General features: G+C 39.5%; 1 protein-coding gene across 1 annotated transcript; it reads left to right on the top strand.

Moving 5' to 3' along the window:
* The first annotated feature begins 6,166 nt into the window (after positions 1–6,166).
* Positions 6,167–12,663, top strand: LOC120723383. Its single transcript, XM_040014806.1, has 12 exons — positions 6,167–6,597; positions 6,933–7,139; positions 7,389–7,627; positions 7,725–7,825; positions 7,918–8,102; positions 8,591–8,785; positions 9,267–9,353; positions 10,038–10,291; positions 10,370–10,495; positions 11,387–11,527; positions 11,983–12,094; positions 12,273–12,663. The coding sequence occupies exons 1-12, from the start codon at positions 6,465–6,467 to the stop codon at positions 12,488–12,490; spliced, it is 1,998 nt and encodes a 665-aa protein (XP_039870740.1). The 5' UTR covers positions 6,167–6,464; the 3' UTR covers positions 12,491–12,663.
* The last annotated feature ends 4,756 nt before the right edge of the window (positions 12,664–17,419 follow it).

The raw sequence follows: 17,419 nt of genomic DNA, 5'->3' as shown, positions 1-17,419 counted from the left end.
AGTCGTGTTGTGGTAATGAAAGGACTGTGTGTAACTGTTTTGAAGAAGCGCACAATGAAATCACAGACCATGTTCTTGGCTCTGTAGAATTCAGGACTTTTTCTAGTGTTGCTCCCATAACCGCACCGCATGAAGCCAAGGTTCAGGAGACAGTGAAAGGGGTTCACACGTCGACTGTACAGTTTGCTTTTGAGCCTCCTGGGAATGATTGTGAAACATCAAAGATGGCCAAGGGCCGCGTGAGCTTTCTCTCCGCCTCAGACTGTTTTCTACCGCAGCCAGCTCGTACAGCCGAGACAGAGTGTTGCCCCCGTGTGCAGATTGTAGTGCAGTCTAATACTGTATTCCCTGATGTTGGAATTGCAGACAGTGATCAAGACCAAATGTACAGGAATGTGAGCTCTGATGATACTGCTTCTCAGTTGCAGACTGTTAGGCCAGCCATGAGCATGTCTGCCTCTTTATGTGACTCTGAATTCAGCTATGGACTTATGTGTAATCCTACCATGAACTATTGTGTTGACAATGCCGACAGGGAGTTGGTCCACCACACACACCACCGCACGGTCTGTCCCCTCAGATCGTGACACTCTCACATTCACACACTGGTGGAAGCAGCTACAGTTGTAGCCACAGCTGCCCTGGGGCAGACTGACAGAAGCGAGGCTGCCAATATCGCGCCATCGACCCTTCTGGCCAACACCAGTAGGCGGTAGGTGAAGTGTCTTGCCCAAGGACACAATGACCAAGACTGTATAAGCTGGGGCTCGAACCAGCAACCTTCCAATTACAAGACAAACTACCAACTCGAGCTTCGATCGCATCAAAATCCCTCGTCCTTCCAATTATAGAACACAGACAGATAATCCTTTGATCATTTTTATTCCAGTCCCTAGACATTCCAATTATACATTCTAAATCACTGATGCCTCCAATATGGATTGTCTGATTTGCTAATAGACAATGGTGTTAGAGGGTGATGTCAGCAGAGGACATAGAAGTGTGACTGGGTAACTGATTAATATAATGGCCATTCCTTCTATCCAGATGACTAATTCTCCTGGCTTTTAAAAGAAATCCTAATCCCTACAGCTTCAAATTTTAGAAACCAAATCAATAATTCTTCCATTTTTTCACTCTAAGTCCTAGATCTTCCACTTGTAGTTTAGAAATTACTAATCCTTCAAAGAAACTAATGATAATTTCATCTGTATGCATCTTCCTTTGGAAATTGGTTTCTTTGTTCCTATTCCTACTTTGAGAATGTCAGGTATGTGCAAGTGTGTCTGATCAACATCTGTTTGATATCTCAGATTCAGTGGTCTGAACTAAGATGTCATTTGTTCTTCATGCAGTAGAAATACGGCGGCAGAGTGTTGCTCAAAATGAAGCAATCTTTGGTCAGCTTCAGAGCCCACAAGATGAGTATTCTACAGGATACAGTGTTTTCTCTTCTTAATCCACCATTTTTTCCATAATATATAAAATGGACCTGGTGTATGATTCTCATCACTGCTGCTGCAATCACTTTAGTCTTTGTTGTGGTCTTGCTCCTGCTCCATTTCAAGAAATGCATATAATTACAAATAAAAAAACACAAACACAAACACACACACACACACACACACACACACACACACACACACACACACACACACACACACACACACACACACACACACACACACACACACACAATGGGGTGGCTCTAGCTCAGGTGGCAGAGCAGGTCAGCCACTAATCAGAGGGTCAGTGGTTCGATCCTGGCTGCATGCCAAATATCCTTGGGCAAGATACTGATCCCATGTTTGCCTACTGGTGGCGCCAGTGTCCGGCAGCCTCGCCTCTGTCAGTGCGCCCCAGGGCAGCTGGGGCTACAATGTAGCTTGCCATTGCCAGTGTGTGAATGGGTGAATGACTGAATGTAGTGTAAAGCGCTTTGGGGTCCTTAGGGACTGAGTAAAGAGCTATACAAATGCAGGCCATTTACCAATTAAAATGAAGTTTAATAAAGTTTTTTTTTTCTTTAACAGTGTTGTTGGGCTGTGTCTTCATTATGATGGGATTCAAACTGAGTATCTTAGAAGAAAATTATAGGTGAATCAAAATATGATTAGAATGACAATAATACTTTATTCATCCCTAAGGAATTTATGTTCACAATTGCTCCAAGACAATAAGAGCAGTAATTGACAAACTAAATTAATAATACAGTATATTATGAGGCTACAAAATCAAACAAAATAGGTCTAATATATATAAATAGTTCAAATTTTTAATACCCCAGGATATTGCACAAATTAAATATATAAGGTTGACATTGAGGTAATGTAAAAGTGTAAAATTTCCCTTTCTGTGTAGAGAAGGTGCAGATAATAAGGATGTATAACTATTGCAGTGTGTACCTTGCTTTAGTTGGAGAAGTAGCGCAGAGATATCCACAGGCAGGAATGATTTCCTGTGTCGTTCAGTTGTGCATTATGGATAATATCAGCCTCTCACTGTGCGTACTCCTGTGACCAGCACGTCATGGAGTGGCTGGCATTGTCCAGCACTGTCCTTGGTTCAGATGCCGGGTAATCCACACATGGGCTAGCACAGGACCACCAGTGTGTCTGAAACTTGCCTTGTGCTGGCCAATGTGTGGGCCACCTCTGGCACCTCTGGGCCACCAAAGGGCCGCTGTGGATCTGCCTGATTACCTGTACTCCTGGGCTGCTATTTTAGCTGAGTGCTCAGAAGACGTCTTTGCTGGATCGTTGAGTTATCCTCGTTAATACAGCTCTGATAATCTCAGTTTTTTGTGTGATTTCTTAGTTTTTTCCAACCGGAGTTCTCCTGTGCATAGACTCCTGGACCTGTCCTTATTCCTGGATCAGTTTCCCTGGCAGTGTCGTGGAGTGCAGTGGGCGAGAGTGCTGAAGACAAATGTGAAAGGAGCGAACGAGCAGAGCGTGTTTGGAGTCTTCCTCTACTATGGAACCGTGGATGCTGAGTGGTGTGTGAGTGGAGCGAGTCTTCCTGAAGACAACGATCATCTCCTGGGTTCCCTGCACCAGAACGTCAACTGCTGAACCTCATCTCTGTACACTGACTCATCACTGCTAACGAGTCCAACCACGGTTGTGTCGTCAGTGAACTTGATGATGTGGTTAGAGCTATGTAGGGCGGTGGAGTCATGTGTCAGACGGGTGAACAAAAGAGGGCTAAGAACGCAGCCCTGAGGAGCTCCTGTGCCTGATGGTGCTGGAGATGTTGTCGCTGATTCGGATGGACTGAGGGCTCTCTGGCAGGAAGTCTAATATCCAGTTCTGAAGCGAGGTTTTCAGTCCCAACTTGCTGAGTTTGTCAAACAGTTTTCAGGGGGATATTGCGTTGAATGCTGAGCTAAAGTCTACTAAAGAACATTCTGACATAAGCGTTTTTCTTGTCCAGGTGGGAAATGGAAAGGTGGAAAGCAGTGGAAATAGCAACCTCGGTCGACCTGTTTGGCCAGTATGCAAACTGCAGCAGGTCAAGTGAGCAGGGGAGGTTGCTCTTCATGTGTGCCATGACAAGTCTCTGAAATTATTATATCTATATATAGAATTATATCTTGTTAGCACCACATATTAAAACCTATATAATTCTCTGTGAGCACTTATTTAACCCTTGTATGGTGTTCGGGTCTGTGAGACCCGTTTTCAGTTTTTCTCAAAAGAAAAATTAAACAATTAATTATTTTTTCAACCTGAAATTCATTGGCTTTGGCTTATTTTCTGTGAAGAACATAAATCCGAACTAATTTTCAATGACCTCATACTGTACCTCCCCCCACACATTTACATTACATACAAGGTGTTCGGGTCCACTGGACCCAGGTCTAATAAAAGTGTTGAAAGTGCAGGTCCTGTGTTCCCACACTCTGTCTTCCTCCTTTCTGGTGCTGCTGATAGTGTTTTCTTCCGTTCCCGCACAAAGTTGCAACATTGTTGAAAATTCAACTATCAACACGTCTGCTCTTACATTCCTGCACATTTTACCCTCTTTCTTGAGGGATCCAAATTTTATTTTCTCATACCCTGTCCCACCTGCAAATTAGGGGCATAATACTATAAAAAAGACTTTACCAGTGTGGTTCTTTATCACAACTGATCAAGATGGCAAAAGATTATCTGCTGCGAGGGCCATCCAATTGATTTTGGAAGAGAGAGGGGCTTCGGAGGATGATGTTGACAAAGAGGTTTCAGAATATTTCACATTTCTGAAAATTCAGAGTCTGACAGTGACTTTGAAGAAGAGGATGAGGTTGAGCACCATTTAGTAACAAAACGAAGACGAGTACCCCATCTGCAGCCAGCTCCAGGACCAGAACAAGCCCACCAGACAGCAAGTGAAGAAATATGGATGTCAATAACTGGTGAAATTGAATGGTCTTCTTGCCCAAGAAATGAGCCACCCTGCAGAGCTGTTACTGTGATAAGCCAGGGCCAACACGGCTGACAGTTACTCATGTGCAGGACATCAAGTCTTCATTTTAGCTTTTCATCCCAGATTCCATCCAGAAATTTATTCTGGATTGCAGTAATCTAGAAGGAAGGTGTGTTTTTGGAGAGAGGTGGAAGGAGATGGACCAAATTGATCTGCAGGCCTACTTTGGGGTTCTTATCCTTGCAGGAGTTTTCAGGTCCAAAGGGGAATCCACAGAATCCTGTGGGATGCAGAAACCGGCACGAACCTTTCCGTGCATCAATGTCTCTGGAAAACTTCCACAAAATTTCCAGGATTATCCGTTTTGATAACCGAGACGACAGACCAGCTTGACGGCAGAGAGATAAGCTAGCTGCCATCAGGACAGTGTGGGATAAGTGTGTGCGCCACCTCCCCCTGTTTTACAAACCTGGGCCTAATGTCACCATTGATGAACAGCTGATCCCATTTAGTTGTGAAACATATTGCTTCACGTGTAAATGTGTTGTCTTTCCACTCACTCCACTTGATTATAACTGATTTATTTTTTTATAACGTTTTATAAAAAAAAAATCAAAAAAAATGAGACACATATTAATTCATAAATGTGATCTAACAAAGGTAAAGGGAAAAAATTAACCATGTTTACTGTTCATATGGCTTGTAATTGGGATGAAGTAAACATCTGTTGAGTAATTTAACATAAAATTGTTTGATAGTGTTAATTTGGAAAGCCAAAACTCTAGCGGGTCCACCAGACCCATGAACACTGGCTGAGTAACAAAAATATGAACACCACACAAGGGTTAATTTATTAGGGCCCAAGCACTGAGAGTGCGAAGGCCCTATTGTATCTGCTCCGTTTCTTCTTCTTCTTCTGCTTCTGATTATTATTATTATTATTATTATTATTATTATTATTATTATTCAGGCAAAATAAGGGCCTTTTTGAGGGCCTAAACATGCTCAAAAACTCATGAAATTTTGCACGCGTGCCAGGTCTGGTGAAAAATTTTGTATTTTAATGGTTTTACATATGAGTGCCACCTATGCCTTGTAAAATGCAGCCCTATGACCACATCGTTTGAGCTACATTTATGAAATCTGGCACACATGTGTATCATGCCGAGACAAACAAAAAAGTCATTGGGCCCATTGACACAAACCCAACAGGAAGTCCGCAATTTAGAAGTGAAGGTGACATTTTGGCTCTAATTTTGCCATTTCCATGCCTCGAACTTTTTCAAACTCCTCCTTGGGATTTGGTTATATAAGCTTCATCTTTGGTCAGTGTCAACTACACACCTGGGCTATGTTAAATTGCGGAGCTTTTGAGTTTTCATGATACGGTGAGCCCGTGGCGTATGGAGTGCCAGGACTGCCATAATGCATTAATTAAATACACCATTAAATAATTAATTAAATGTGGCAATAATTAATTAAAATTGGAATTAATTAATTAAATAAATAGTTATGACACATGTAATTAATTCATTATTGACACATTTAATTAATTATTTATGTATTTCACATTTTAATTAATTATTGACACATTTAATTAATTAATTATTGACACATTTAATTAATTATTTATTTATTTCACATTTTAATTAATTATTGACACATTTAATTAATTATTGACACATTTAATTAATTATTTAATGATATATTTATTTATTTCATTTTGGCAGTCCTGGCGCCTGGCTTTCATCATGAAATAATTTTATCTGTCAGCCTCACCCATCACGGCAAGGAGGCGGGGTTAACGCTCTCCCTGTAGCTTGTCTGACATCTGATTGGTTAAACTGTAAAGCAAGTCCACACAGATCGATCCCTGATAATAGATTGATGTACTCCCAGTAAATCTCACTCCGATCCTTTAGGTGGTGATATTCATTTCTAACTTTGCTTGGATGCGCTATGCAGTTGGAAGCAAGAAGTTGCCGCCATAAAAATCAAGACACTTGACAATAGTTGTGTACCTCAATTGATACATTGCACGACGTGTACGAGAAATGTCAAAAAGCTGTCCGGAGCTGCTGAGAGAAGCAGCGAATTTAATTGAAGAAGCTCTGAGGACAAATTCCCCAACTCTGTCAGCTCAGACACAGCAGATACCTGCGGCACCATTACATACACCTGTCCAAAGTAAGTAACGTCAGCCACGTGTTATACTAATTGATGACTTAGCACACAGTTAAATCTTAGCAATTCATATGAGCATCTAAATTTCAGTGGGCGGGGGTTGTGCACCTAGGTTTATGTATGGTAGTTAGCTAATTATGCTTTGTGTGTGACTCACTTTCGTTGTGTGTGGATGGGGCATGAAACTAGATAGTCAGTAAAACGCCCTTATTTTGCAGCACCATGCCTGGTGCTGATGTGTAGCGTTAGTGACGTTTAAAATGATGCTAAGCTGAAAGTTCAGACTGTTGTAGCTGACTGGTGGTCTGTTCCGCTGGGATATTTTCTTTGTGTTGCAGCCGAGCTAGCAAGGCTCTTTGCTCCGTATAATGGTGGGAGTAGAAGAAATATGATAAGACGGTCAGCACAGAGCCTAGTACCTAGAAGAAGCTACACACATACGTTCTGTTGCTTGGCTGATCACAAGGCTAACAAAGTTCCAAGCATTCAGCTTAAAGCAGACCTCCATGCTGCAGGACTTGGAGAGCAAAAAGTGACATTTTCAGGTAAGTCTGATAGTAGAAATTTACCAGAGCCCAGTCTTGATTGTGGTTCACTGTAGGTTTTTTTTTTATTTTTTATTTTTTATAATTTTTAGCGTGAATGTGATAAATATTTTGTCATTTTAATTTAAATTGGACTTTAACAATCACACAGTTGAAATTTTTTTGTGGCTATTAGATAGTACTGGCTTGTTTTCAAATATGTGGGTGTTTGATTGAATGGAGATTATCTGTTTATTCTTTTAAATACAGGGAATGACAATGATCCCGAGACTGTAAGAACTAAACTGATGGAAGTGTTTCCAAAGCTCCAAGAAGGGGGAGGATTTGAGTTTCTAAAAATTACAGGATCTACTCGTAGTCGAAATCTTGCATTGCTTCAATGTCCCAGCACTGGATATACCATTGGGTATCTGAAAGACCCATCTGCAATGATTGGGCAGGCTACAATCTACATCCGTCCACTTCAACAGGACTTGCACTTTGATTGTGTACATAAATCTATATTGTCATTATTTCACACATAATAATATAAATAAATAGCATTGTGGAATTTACATTTATAAATGGATGTTTTTTATCTTTTAGGAGAGCTCAGGTCATGCCTCTGGTCCACTCATCTCCTGTATTACTTGTCAGAAGGAATTTTCCTTTTCTGAAATAAAAATGCACAGAGACAGCTGTGCTGGGTATGTACTAACAAAGACATATGTGTACTACATATTCATTTTACATTAGGAAAATGAGAGAGTATGACGGTGTCAATTTTGTTAACTTCAAGGACATCCACGCAGGAATCACATAGAGAACGAGAGGGAGGCCATGTTGAAGAAAATGATAGAGAGCCAGCCACAGTCAGTGAAAGTGTGCCAGTTAGGCCTGAAACATCAGAAACCTCAGCTCAAAGTGCAGTAGTACCAGTAGTAACTGGTACTGAGGAGTTTGTTCACAAAGAACCTGACAACGGTCTGTGTAAACACATAGAGCTGCTATAAGTTTGCAAACAACTTACATTCATTCAGTAATAAAATATTACCTTTAATAAAATTACTTTAAAATAAGTAGTACTGCATGTAATCAACAATGTAATTCATGACTATTAATGTTAAAATACTTTCTTGGGTTCTTAATGTTGTTTGGAAACCCTGAAAGTGATGCTAGGGTAACTGAAACCAGGAATCAAACCTCATTCTGTGCAGAAATGGAATATTTAGAATATTTCTGGTAATATGTATTAGAAGATTGATTGGGTGAATGCGACTGTAGTATAAAGGCCTTTTAGTGTTCGTGGTAAAACACTATATAGGTACTAGGCCATTTGCCTTTTGGTGCTGCACTGAATGACATTTTTCAGTTGTTCTTCATCTTTGACTGTAAAGGAATGCATATCTGCATGTAACATGTTAAGACGGTTTTTCCTATGTGTAATTGTTTCATTTATTTTTGCGGTCTAGATTGGGTGGTGATTAAAGATCCAGCTCATGCTGCCAAAGTTTTCAGAGAAAATCTACTTCGGGAACATGCATCTGGGACACCACTTCAGCTGAGGATGGATGTGAGGGACTCTGAGGAGGACAGAGACCGGGCACTTCTCTCATTCTATAAACAGCAACAAGAATGGGCATGTCCACTTCATTGTACCCTTGATGGTTAGTAATAGAAATCTATTGTGTTAAATAAATTTAATTAGTTAAATGTCTTTTAATGGAGTTGTCTTAGTGGCTTACTGATTTCATGTGGCTGAAATGCATCATACAATGAGCTCCGTTGGCCAATCATGCTAACTACAATGACAGTTATAGTGTTTTTACTCTCACACAGAAGTAGCCCTGTTACTGTGAAAAACTGAATTGAATATTAAATAAATGTAATTTGTTACAGGTTAATAAGTTTGTTGTGAATGGGCCCAGTGGTCCTAAATAATATACCTTACCACTATTAATATAAATGTGTATTGTACAATACTCCTCTTTTTTTGTTTTCTGGCAGGGTCAGGATTCTAGGATTCCAACCAAAATAATATTGCTTTCTCTTTAAAAAAAAACAAAAACAATGTTTTTAATTAAATATGTTTGGCAATAATACTCAGCCATTTTTTTGTACAGTGTAATCATCTGTATTTTATTTCAGGTGATGCTGCTGTTGGACAAGGGGTGATGCGGTACTTTGTGACAACAATAATATCAAAACTCCAGTTTGGATTCAGAGTAGATCTTGGTAAGTGTACCACTATTTTCATATGCTTTTGTTGTGGAATTTTTCAATTAAATAAAGCCTGCAGACGAGCGGTGAGCGGTAGCTAACATTCTTTAATCCAAACACACAAAGAACAGACAACCAAGCTTGGTGGAGCCTGCATGTCCGCGGGACAGACGGTCAGCAGAGTCTCTCTGAGCCTAGCATGGCTCTCAGTTAAATACCTTTTTCAGGAACAAAAGGCAGTACACAGCTGTTTCACACCTTAAGGTTCACACTCCCTTGCTACCTCCCAGAGTCCTCGAAGAGACAAGACTCTTCCTGTGGAGTTGTCTGCTTCCCTAACTTCCTTACTAGACCCCCATCATTTGTCTTGCTGTATGAGTGTGAGACTTGTTAAAATCCAGTGGCACCAAGGTATTATACGATAAAATAATGTGATTAATACATAAGTAAAATAAATTCCTATACACGGTATTTCACCACTTTTAAATGTATTTTACTCTTATGTGGTGTTTTGTGTCTGGATATTTTTATTTTTTTTTAGAAATTAACTAAAGAATAATATTGGTATATATTATCATAATTACCTTACACTCCTTGCTTTAAAGCTTGTGATAATTTTGAAAATCCAGTTTTACATAAAGCACTAGCAAATTTTAAAAAAGTAAAATAAAGAAAACCCTGCTTTCTTGGTACTTCTAGGAGGAATGGGTCGAACACTGCTATTTGAGGGTGAACCGGACCATCTGGTCCCAGCAACATCAGAGGTACTTATCGAGAGCAGCCTCTTCCGGGTTGCAGGAAGGATGTTGGCCCACACCTTTTTGCATGATGGTCCCCGTGTCACAGGATTAAGTCCTGCAATAATTCACGTGCTGTTCAATGGTGACCCGGAATTGGCAACAATTGTTATAGAAGACTGTCCTGATCTGCACATCAGGAGTATCATACAAATGGTATGTAAAATTAAAAAAATAATTGAATTACAATCAGTGTGTGGACTACCATAATAACTTGTTTAATCTTAATTTTAGCTTGAACTCGAAGAACTTACTCAGGAACAGCAAGACACAGTCTCTGATCTTTCCCTGTCTTGGGATCTCCCAGCAGTAAATAAAACAAATAGGAGATGGCTGCATAACAAACTTCTAGTGCATGCGGTAGGTTCTTGCTGGTTAAGTATCAAAGACATTGTTGTAGTTGTTGAAATTAATAAGCAGACGGATTTGTATAGAGTAGCTTTTTCTTCAACACTGGCAGGCAATGGTCATGTTTCCTTTTTTTCCCCCCTTTTTATTAGTGCCGAAATTAGTTTTGTAAATATTTGGTTTTTAAGCACTAAAATTTACCATTCTCCCAGTCAAGTTAAAATTCTTCTTCTTTTTTTTTTTTTTTTTCTTCTTAAATCATGCACATAGTTTTTCATAACCAAAACCTGACCTTTTCCTTCATACCTGGGAGTGTTGGCACTCACACCCTAATTCCACAAATGCGCGCACACAAGATGAAACTTCAAACACAGAAATCCCTTTACAAAATATTTTCAGGCTGTAGTATACTGACAGCAGTTAAAAAATTTACTGTATGTTTGTGTTTTTAAAATTCCCTTCTTAAAATAAACACATTCCAAATCACTACTTGATTTAGAAAGGGAATCTGCCCACTCACCCATCAGTTATGCCTTCAGCAGAACAGTTATCTCAAGTCTGCATTACCACGTTTTGCACTTAAATAGGCATTAAAGACACATTGTAGTTAATGAAAAAGGTTACCTTACAATTTTTTTTATTTTTTTACTGCAGAATGTGGTTTGATGTTGGTAAAATAACAAAGCCCCCATAAAAGATGTGTGTGTAAATTGAAGAGTATATTACTGTAAACTGTGCAAATTTATTATATTTGTCTTTGTTGTATACAGTCTACTACAGTGTAAATAGATATGGCAAAGCACGTCAGTGTGTCTTCATGTAAATTTCCTCTACCGTGCCAACTTGTGTAGAATTCAGGAGGATATTTGTTCTTATACTATGGCTTGTCTCTCTGCCTGGAAGGTTATTGGGAGAACCATGCGCCAACTCAAACAGCTGAGAAAGGGAATCAAGGATGTCATGGTATGGCCCCTGCTAACGAGTAGGCCAGATGTTGTCCCGCTTCTTTTCCCACGAATGGCAGAAATGCAGTTCACACCACAGGTAAACCAGTTCTTTCACATCACTGATAAGAGCGGTCCCCAACCTTTTTTGCACCATGGAATGGTTTATGTCCGACAGTATTTTTAGAGACCAGCCTTAAATCTGTAGTGGATTAATACAACAAAATAAAACCAGTACCGCTAACAAAAAAAGATGTATTCATAGCACACGGGTAAAGAACCAAGGAAACAGAGTTAACGATAAAAACCCTGAAAACCATAAATTTCACACCTGAGCATAAACTCTCACAGCCCTGTACCTGATGACTCACCGACCGTTCCGTGGCCCAGGGGTTGGGGACCAGTGATTTATGAGACCTTATTTATAAATGTATTTGGCAAACTTTCCATGATATAATATACTGAAATTGTTGTTTCCTATTAATAAAAATGGTAAAATATATATTCTTTTCACCAGTACTGTAGACTAAGTTGTCCTCTTCCATGTTCTATCAGATGGTAATAGAAAAAATCACATGGCCAGCTCAGGATAGTGATGAAGATGAGGAATTTGATGTTGAGTCCATGTGCCGCATCACTGGATTTCTACGGATCTTCATTGAAACCGGTATAGGCACCTTTTTTTTTTCTTCATTTTTTAAATAAAGCTATTGCTCATATTGCAAATGCTTGATAATAAGCATTGAAAGTTATAATGTATGAAATTCATAATTTCACTGTATATTCTCTGAAGCAAGGTGAAGAATTAACTAAATTTTTTCTTAACTCCATTTCTGACTTTCTAGCTTCATCAAGTAGACTGGCCCAACTGATGAAATTCTGGGTTGGCTGGGAGATGCTTCCTCCTGAACTCAATGTGGAGATCTCTGGTGGCACCTTTCCGACAGCGTCTACTTGTTTTGAAACGCTGAAGCTGCCAGCTCGTTTCCAGACATACCAAGACTTTGAGGAAGCACTTATTTCTGCAATAAATAGTGCACACACAGGTTTTGGACTGGTTTAAGATTTTTCAGGCTGAAAATTCGCCATAGTTCAAACAGAAAGCAACCAAAGGCGAATGAAACACATGTTTAATGGTTCACATTTTTATAAAAAGCAATTTTACATTTTGATATAAAATGGGAGAGACAGCAGTTCTGCATCCCAAGCTGTCATTTTTTTTTTTTTTTTTTTTTTCCCCCCACAATTACAGTAAAACAAATGTCATGATGGGAAAAAATTGAAAGACAGGAACTTGTAAGATTATGTGAGGGAAGCAAATTGTTTTACATTGCATGTCTGTTTATTTTAGCATGCTAAATAAAAAGCTTGGGTTGTATATCAGTCTCCTATGGTTCTTGACAGAATTCGGACGGTCTCCAAGTAAGATCCGATTGCATCTGTCAATGAAACTCCTGGAACTGGCAAAGTAGCAAGCTCTTCATCTGATAGCTCACGGCCCAGCTGAATGTCAGGTACTGATGTAGCGCCTCCATGGTTAGTGTGAGGCCCGTTCCAGTCAATCCCGTAGTCTTCAGAAACCTGAACATGGAATAATCTTTAGTGTTGTAGTTACAACTACTTTAATAATGCTTTAGGTCATTGCACAACCTATTTGGGACTTTTTTTTTTTGGTCCGCATGTTGGTAAGTATTTAAATAATATGTTAACAATCAAATACTATAAAACAGTACAATTGTGCATAGGCTAGAAAAATGTACATGCGACAAAGAAATCTTAGCTCTGAATCGCTGACTATCACCTTTTAGCACATGGGTTTTCTCCCCTAGTCAAAAACTAAACGGTATGTAGCAGGTTTTTTTTTTTTTTTACTTATGGTCAGATAGTTTTAATAACTTTGTTAAAAGGCGATTGTTCTCTAACCTCTGAAGGATCCTCCACGGGGCCTTGGTCTCTGTATCTTATCCAGAGTTGCTGTGGTGACTGATTCCGTTCAGTTCTAAGACCATGACTGTTCCATGCATCTTGGAAAGAGTCTAGGTTGCTCTGTATGTGTGGACGGAAAACTCGGTGCAAGGCGTACAGATGGATTTCACTGTCTGGATTAAGTGTTCCCTGATGTTCCAGTGAAGTGAACAGCTGATAGAAAAGGTCTAGGGCATGCTCGTAGACATCTCTCCACATCCTCTCTATTCTGTGATTAAAATAAAATAGAAAATTTTTATGTGATGTAATTTTCATAAAGCATTACACTGGTAGAGTCTATAACACAGCAACAAAACATGTTATTTACCGCTGATTGTGGACACTTCTGCCTGCGATGTGAGAGTTCCTGTTGGTACCTCTGCTCCTGATCATTAATACAGCTACATCTGCATTCTCCCCACCTTTATCAGACTGAACACTTGATGGCAGTCTGTACTGCTAAACAGCAGCAATAAAGCTCTCCAAGACTGTTCTAGCTCTGTTGTTGCCAGCCACTGTCAAGTAGACAATTAGTCGACTGAATCCATCCGTGCCACCATGGACAACAAATCTCCATCTGTGAGACAATATGTAAAACACACAAAAAAAAAAACAACCTTTTTGTAGAACAATTATTTAAAATATCTATAATATGGTTAGGTATTCATATGCCAATACCACTGATACCTTATTAGCTTATGGTTACTGGCAATGTGCCATGAGGAGTTCAGACCTGGAACAGAATACTGCCGTCGTCTTAATACATGCAGCCGTAGACGTCTGATGTTCACTCCTTCTGCATCGACTCTGCGTAAAGACTCCCGCAGTCTTGAGACTGAGAGATGGGCAAAAATAACTACAAATCAACTGGCCATTTCATTAGAAATACCTATATTAACCACCTGACCAATATTGTAAAAATATCTACCAGTAGAATTTCCAATATTCATCAGTTAGTGATACTGTCATGGTCACTTTTGAGGAAATAGTGTCAGTGTAATAACCTGCATAACAAATCATGGTGCTTAGCAAAGGATACATACACAATCATGAGCTTAACTTTAACTTGGCTCACAGATCACTTATTCATAAATTTCAATAACAGGCTTATTATACTCACCAGGGACACGCACACCTCTTGCATTCAGAAATCCATGCATTAGCTTGTAGCCGGTGTTTGGATGGCTTCTGTGGACTTCACTTACAATACGATCCAACTCCTCATCAGTAACAGATGAATAGAGGTCTGTCTTTCTACACAGATGAAAAACACTGAGTAATGTTGGAGTTTACGAAATATTATCTTAGACTGGTCGACAATCAGGTCTATAAGTGATGACGTGATGAATCCTGCTTCCACGCTCAAACTGATCTGTGTTTTTTAAGGCTGTTGTGCTTTTAACATGTTTTAATGCTTTGCATCTTGGTCTACCTAATATCAACAAGCCCCTAAAAACAGTTAGTGATCACTGTCTGCCTCTCTAGGGTTTCATTACCACTGTTGATTTTAAAAATCAGTTTTTAAAACCTGGGTGTAACTGCAGCCCAGCCCATGCAGCAGTATATTAATGACTAACCTATATTAATGACTGGGTGGATTATCTCGATTGTTCTCCTGACTGAAGTTTTGTCCATTTACAGCAGGGGTCTCGACGTCCGGGCCTTGAGGGCCGATGTCCTGCAGGTTTTAAATGTGTCCTTGATTTAAATGGCTAAATTACCTCCTCAACATGTCTTGAAGTTCTTCAGAGGCCTGGTAATGACCTAATTATTTGATACAGGTGTGTTGACCCAGGGTGAGATCTAAAACCTGCAGGACACCGGCCTTCGAGGCATGGAGTTCGAGACCCCTGATTTACAATCCTGCAATGCGATTGCATTTTGGCCCTAAACATCGAGAAAAGTTAGCGTGCTCCAGCTTCACTGTGTCTATGCTGTGTAGCTAGCGATCACATAGCACATCATTATATACCAGCTAGCCCAACTTCATTAACCCCACAAAACGTTTACTTTCCTGTCTTCATTTATGTGAAGTGATAGAGCTGTACATCTTAATTTGATTTAGAAAATCTCTTGGTGTGAACATGCAATATTATACTTAGATGGAAACTAGCTAGCTAACTTCCTGCTAACTTCTAACTCCGTTAAATTTCATAAATTCTGTTTTCATGGATGCCTGGATGTTAAACTTAATTGTTGCACCTGTTAAAGGAGCAACGCTGATAATTTTATTACAGAATTTAGACAGTTTTTCAATTCTCAGTGAGTAAATACCTTAAGCCGTTTTGTTCCATACGCCTCCTGATTGTCCTTTCAGACACTCCGAATCTCGTCGCAATTTCACTCGCTGTCAATCCACAGAGAACATGATGCTCTAAAACGTCAATCGGTATATCAAAAGCGGGGCGTCCCGTTCCGTGAGTTTGCCGCTGTTCCGCGATGCTTTGCTGGAGTACTTCATGTAAGTTTGCAGTCACTCTACCATCAATGTCTTGGTTGGAGAGTGCGGAAATAAGTCCAAGAATTTCAATAAATTCCTCAGTTTTATTTGTCACATGCTCCGGCTGAGCAATTCCTGCTTCAACATTATCTGCTAGGTCTAAAATATCTCTTACCAACTCGAGAGCGATTTCACGAAAATCCCCCATGACGGTAGCCATGTTTTGCAAGGAGCCACTCCAGACCAAAGCAATAGTTTTTGACTCGATAGGTGTTAACCCCGCCTCCTTGCCGTGATGGGTGAGGCTGACAGATAAAATTATTTCATGATGAGAGCCAGGCGCCAGGACTGCCAAAATGAAATAAATAAATATATCATTAAATAATTAATTAAATGTGTCAATAATTAATTAAATGTGTCAATAATTAATTAAATGTGTCAATAATTAATTAAAATGTGAAATAAATAAATAATTAATTAAATGTGTCAATAATTAATTAATTAAATGTGTCAATAATTAATTAAAATGTGAAATACATAAATAATTAATTAAATGTGTCAATAATGAATTAATTACATGTGTCATAACTATTTATTTAATTAATTAATTCCAATTTTAATTAATTATTGCCACATTTAATTAATTATTTAATGGTGTATTTAATTAATGCATTATGGCAGTCCTGGCACTCCATAGTGGCGCCACGGCGAATTTCGCCATGAAATCTTATTGCCTCTCATTCTGTCATACATTGTCTGCTCTGGACGAAAGAGCACACATATGATAAGGCTCCTACCCTGAACTTATTTCACCTGCCAAATTTGAAATCAGGGACAGCGCCACCTAGTGGGAACAGGAAATGTCATGTTTTACACTTTGGGGTACAGTATTGTGATGGGTGACATCTGCAGCCTCAAATTTCTCCAGGAAAGCCTTAAGGAGTTGGTCTTGGGTTACAGTGAAAACTGTGACTTTTTGCGAAAGGGTGTGACCCCAGCAGCATGGCGAATTTCTATGTCTCGCCATGAAGAAACAATATAGTATAACTCTATGAAATCCAGTCTGATCAGTACCAGACTTTACAGGCATGATGTCAGACCCGCCCTGAACAGATTGATGTGCCCATTGTCAGGAATACGCAGAGCGCCACCTAGTGGCAACAGGAAATGTCATGGGTTTAATTTTGTTGTACTGATTTTCACAGGTTCATCGTGGCCACCTCAAAAGCAGTGAATATCACCATCATGATGCTTCAGTGCGAAAATTGCGAGTTTAAACTGAACGGCGCACCCTGGTGGCAACGCGGTTCACCATGAACAATGAAGTGGCTTTTTAGGGCCTTGAAAAGTTTAAAAAGTCTTGAAATTTGACCCACAGCTTCAATGTGATGAAGGTTTTGTTGTTATGTGGTCACTTTCCTTGAATAGCGCAAAATGGCTCCACAGCACCCCCTACAAAATTTCAAAACATCAGCCCCTGCTCTGTGTTTTATGTATGAGTCTGAAACCTGGGAAGCTTATAGGAGATGAAAAAAGTCTCCTGGAGCAACATCCCAAATCCAACAGGAAGTCAGCAATTTTAAAATT

This window comes from Simochromis diagramma, unplaced genomic scaffold, assembly GCF_900408965.1.
Source record: "Simochromis diagramma unplaced genomic scaffold, fSimDia1.1 OVJJ01000165.1, whole genome shotgun sequence".
In the NCBI taxonomy this organism is placed as follows: domain Eukaryota; kingdom Metazoa; phylum Chordata; class Actinopteri; order Cichliformes; family Cichlidae; genus Simochromis; species Simochromis diagramma.
Note: the sequence above shows the minus strand (reverse complement) of the source record. Positions and strands in the feature narration are given on the sequence as shown.

What these genes read in the sequence shown, in the direction of transcription:
- LOC120723383 (XM_040014806.1), top strand. Translation starts at nt 6,465, where the DNA reads ATGTCAAAAAGCTGTCCGGAGCTGCTGAGAGAAGCAGCGAATTTAATT. An exon ending in AGGACTTGCACTTTGATTGT is followed by an intron (nt 7,628 to 7,724) that starts GTACATAAATCT and finishes TTTATCTTTTAG; the next exon opens with GAGAGCTCAGGTCATGCCTC. An exon ending in ACAAACTTCTAGTGCATGCG is followed by an intron (nt 10,496 to 11,386) that starts GTAGGTTCTTGC and finishes TCTGCCTGGAAG; the next exon opens with GTTATTGGGAGAACCATGCG.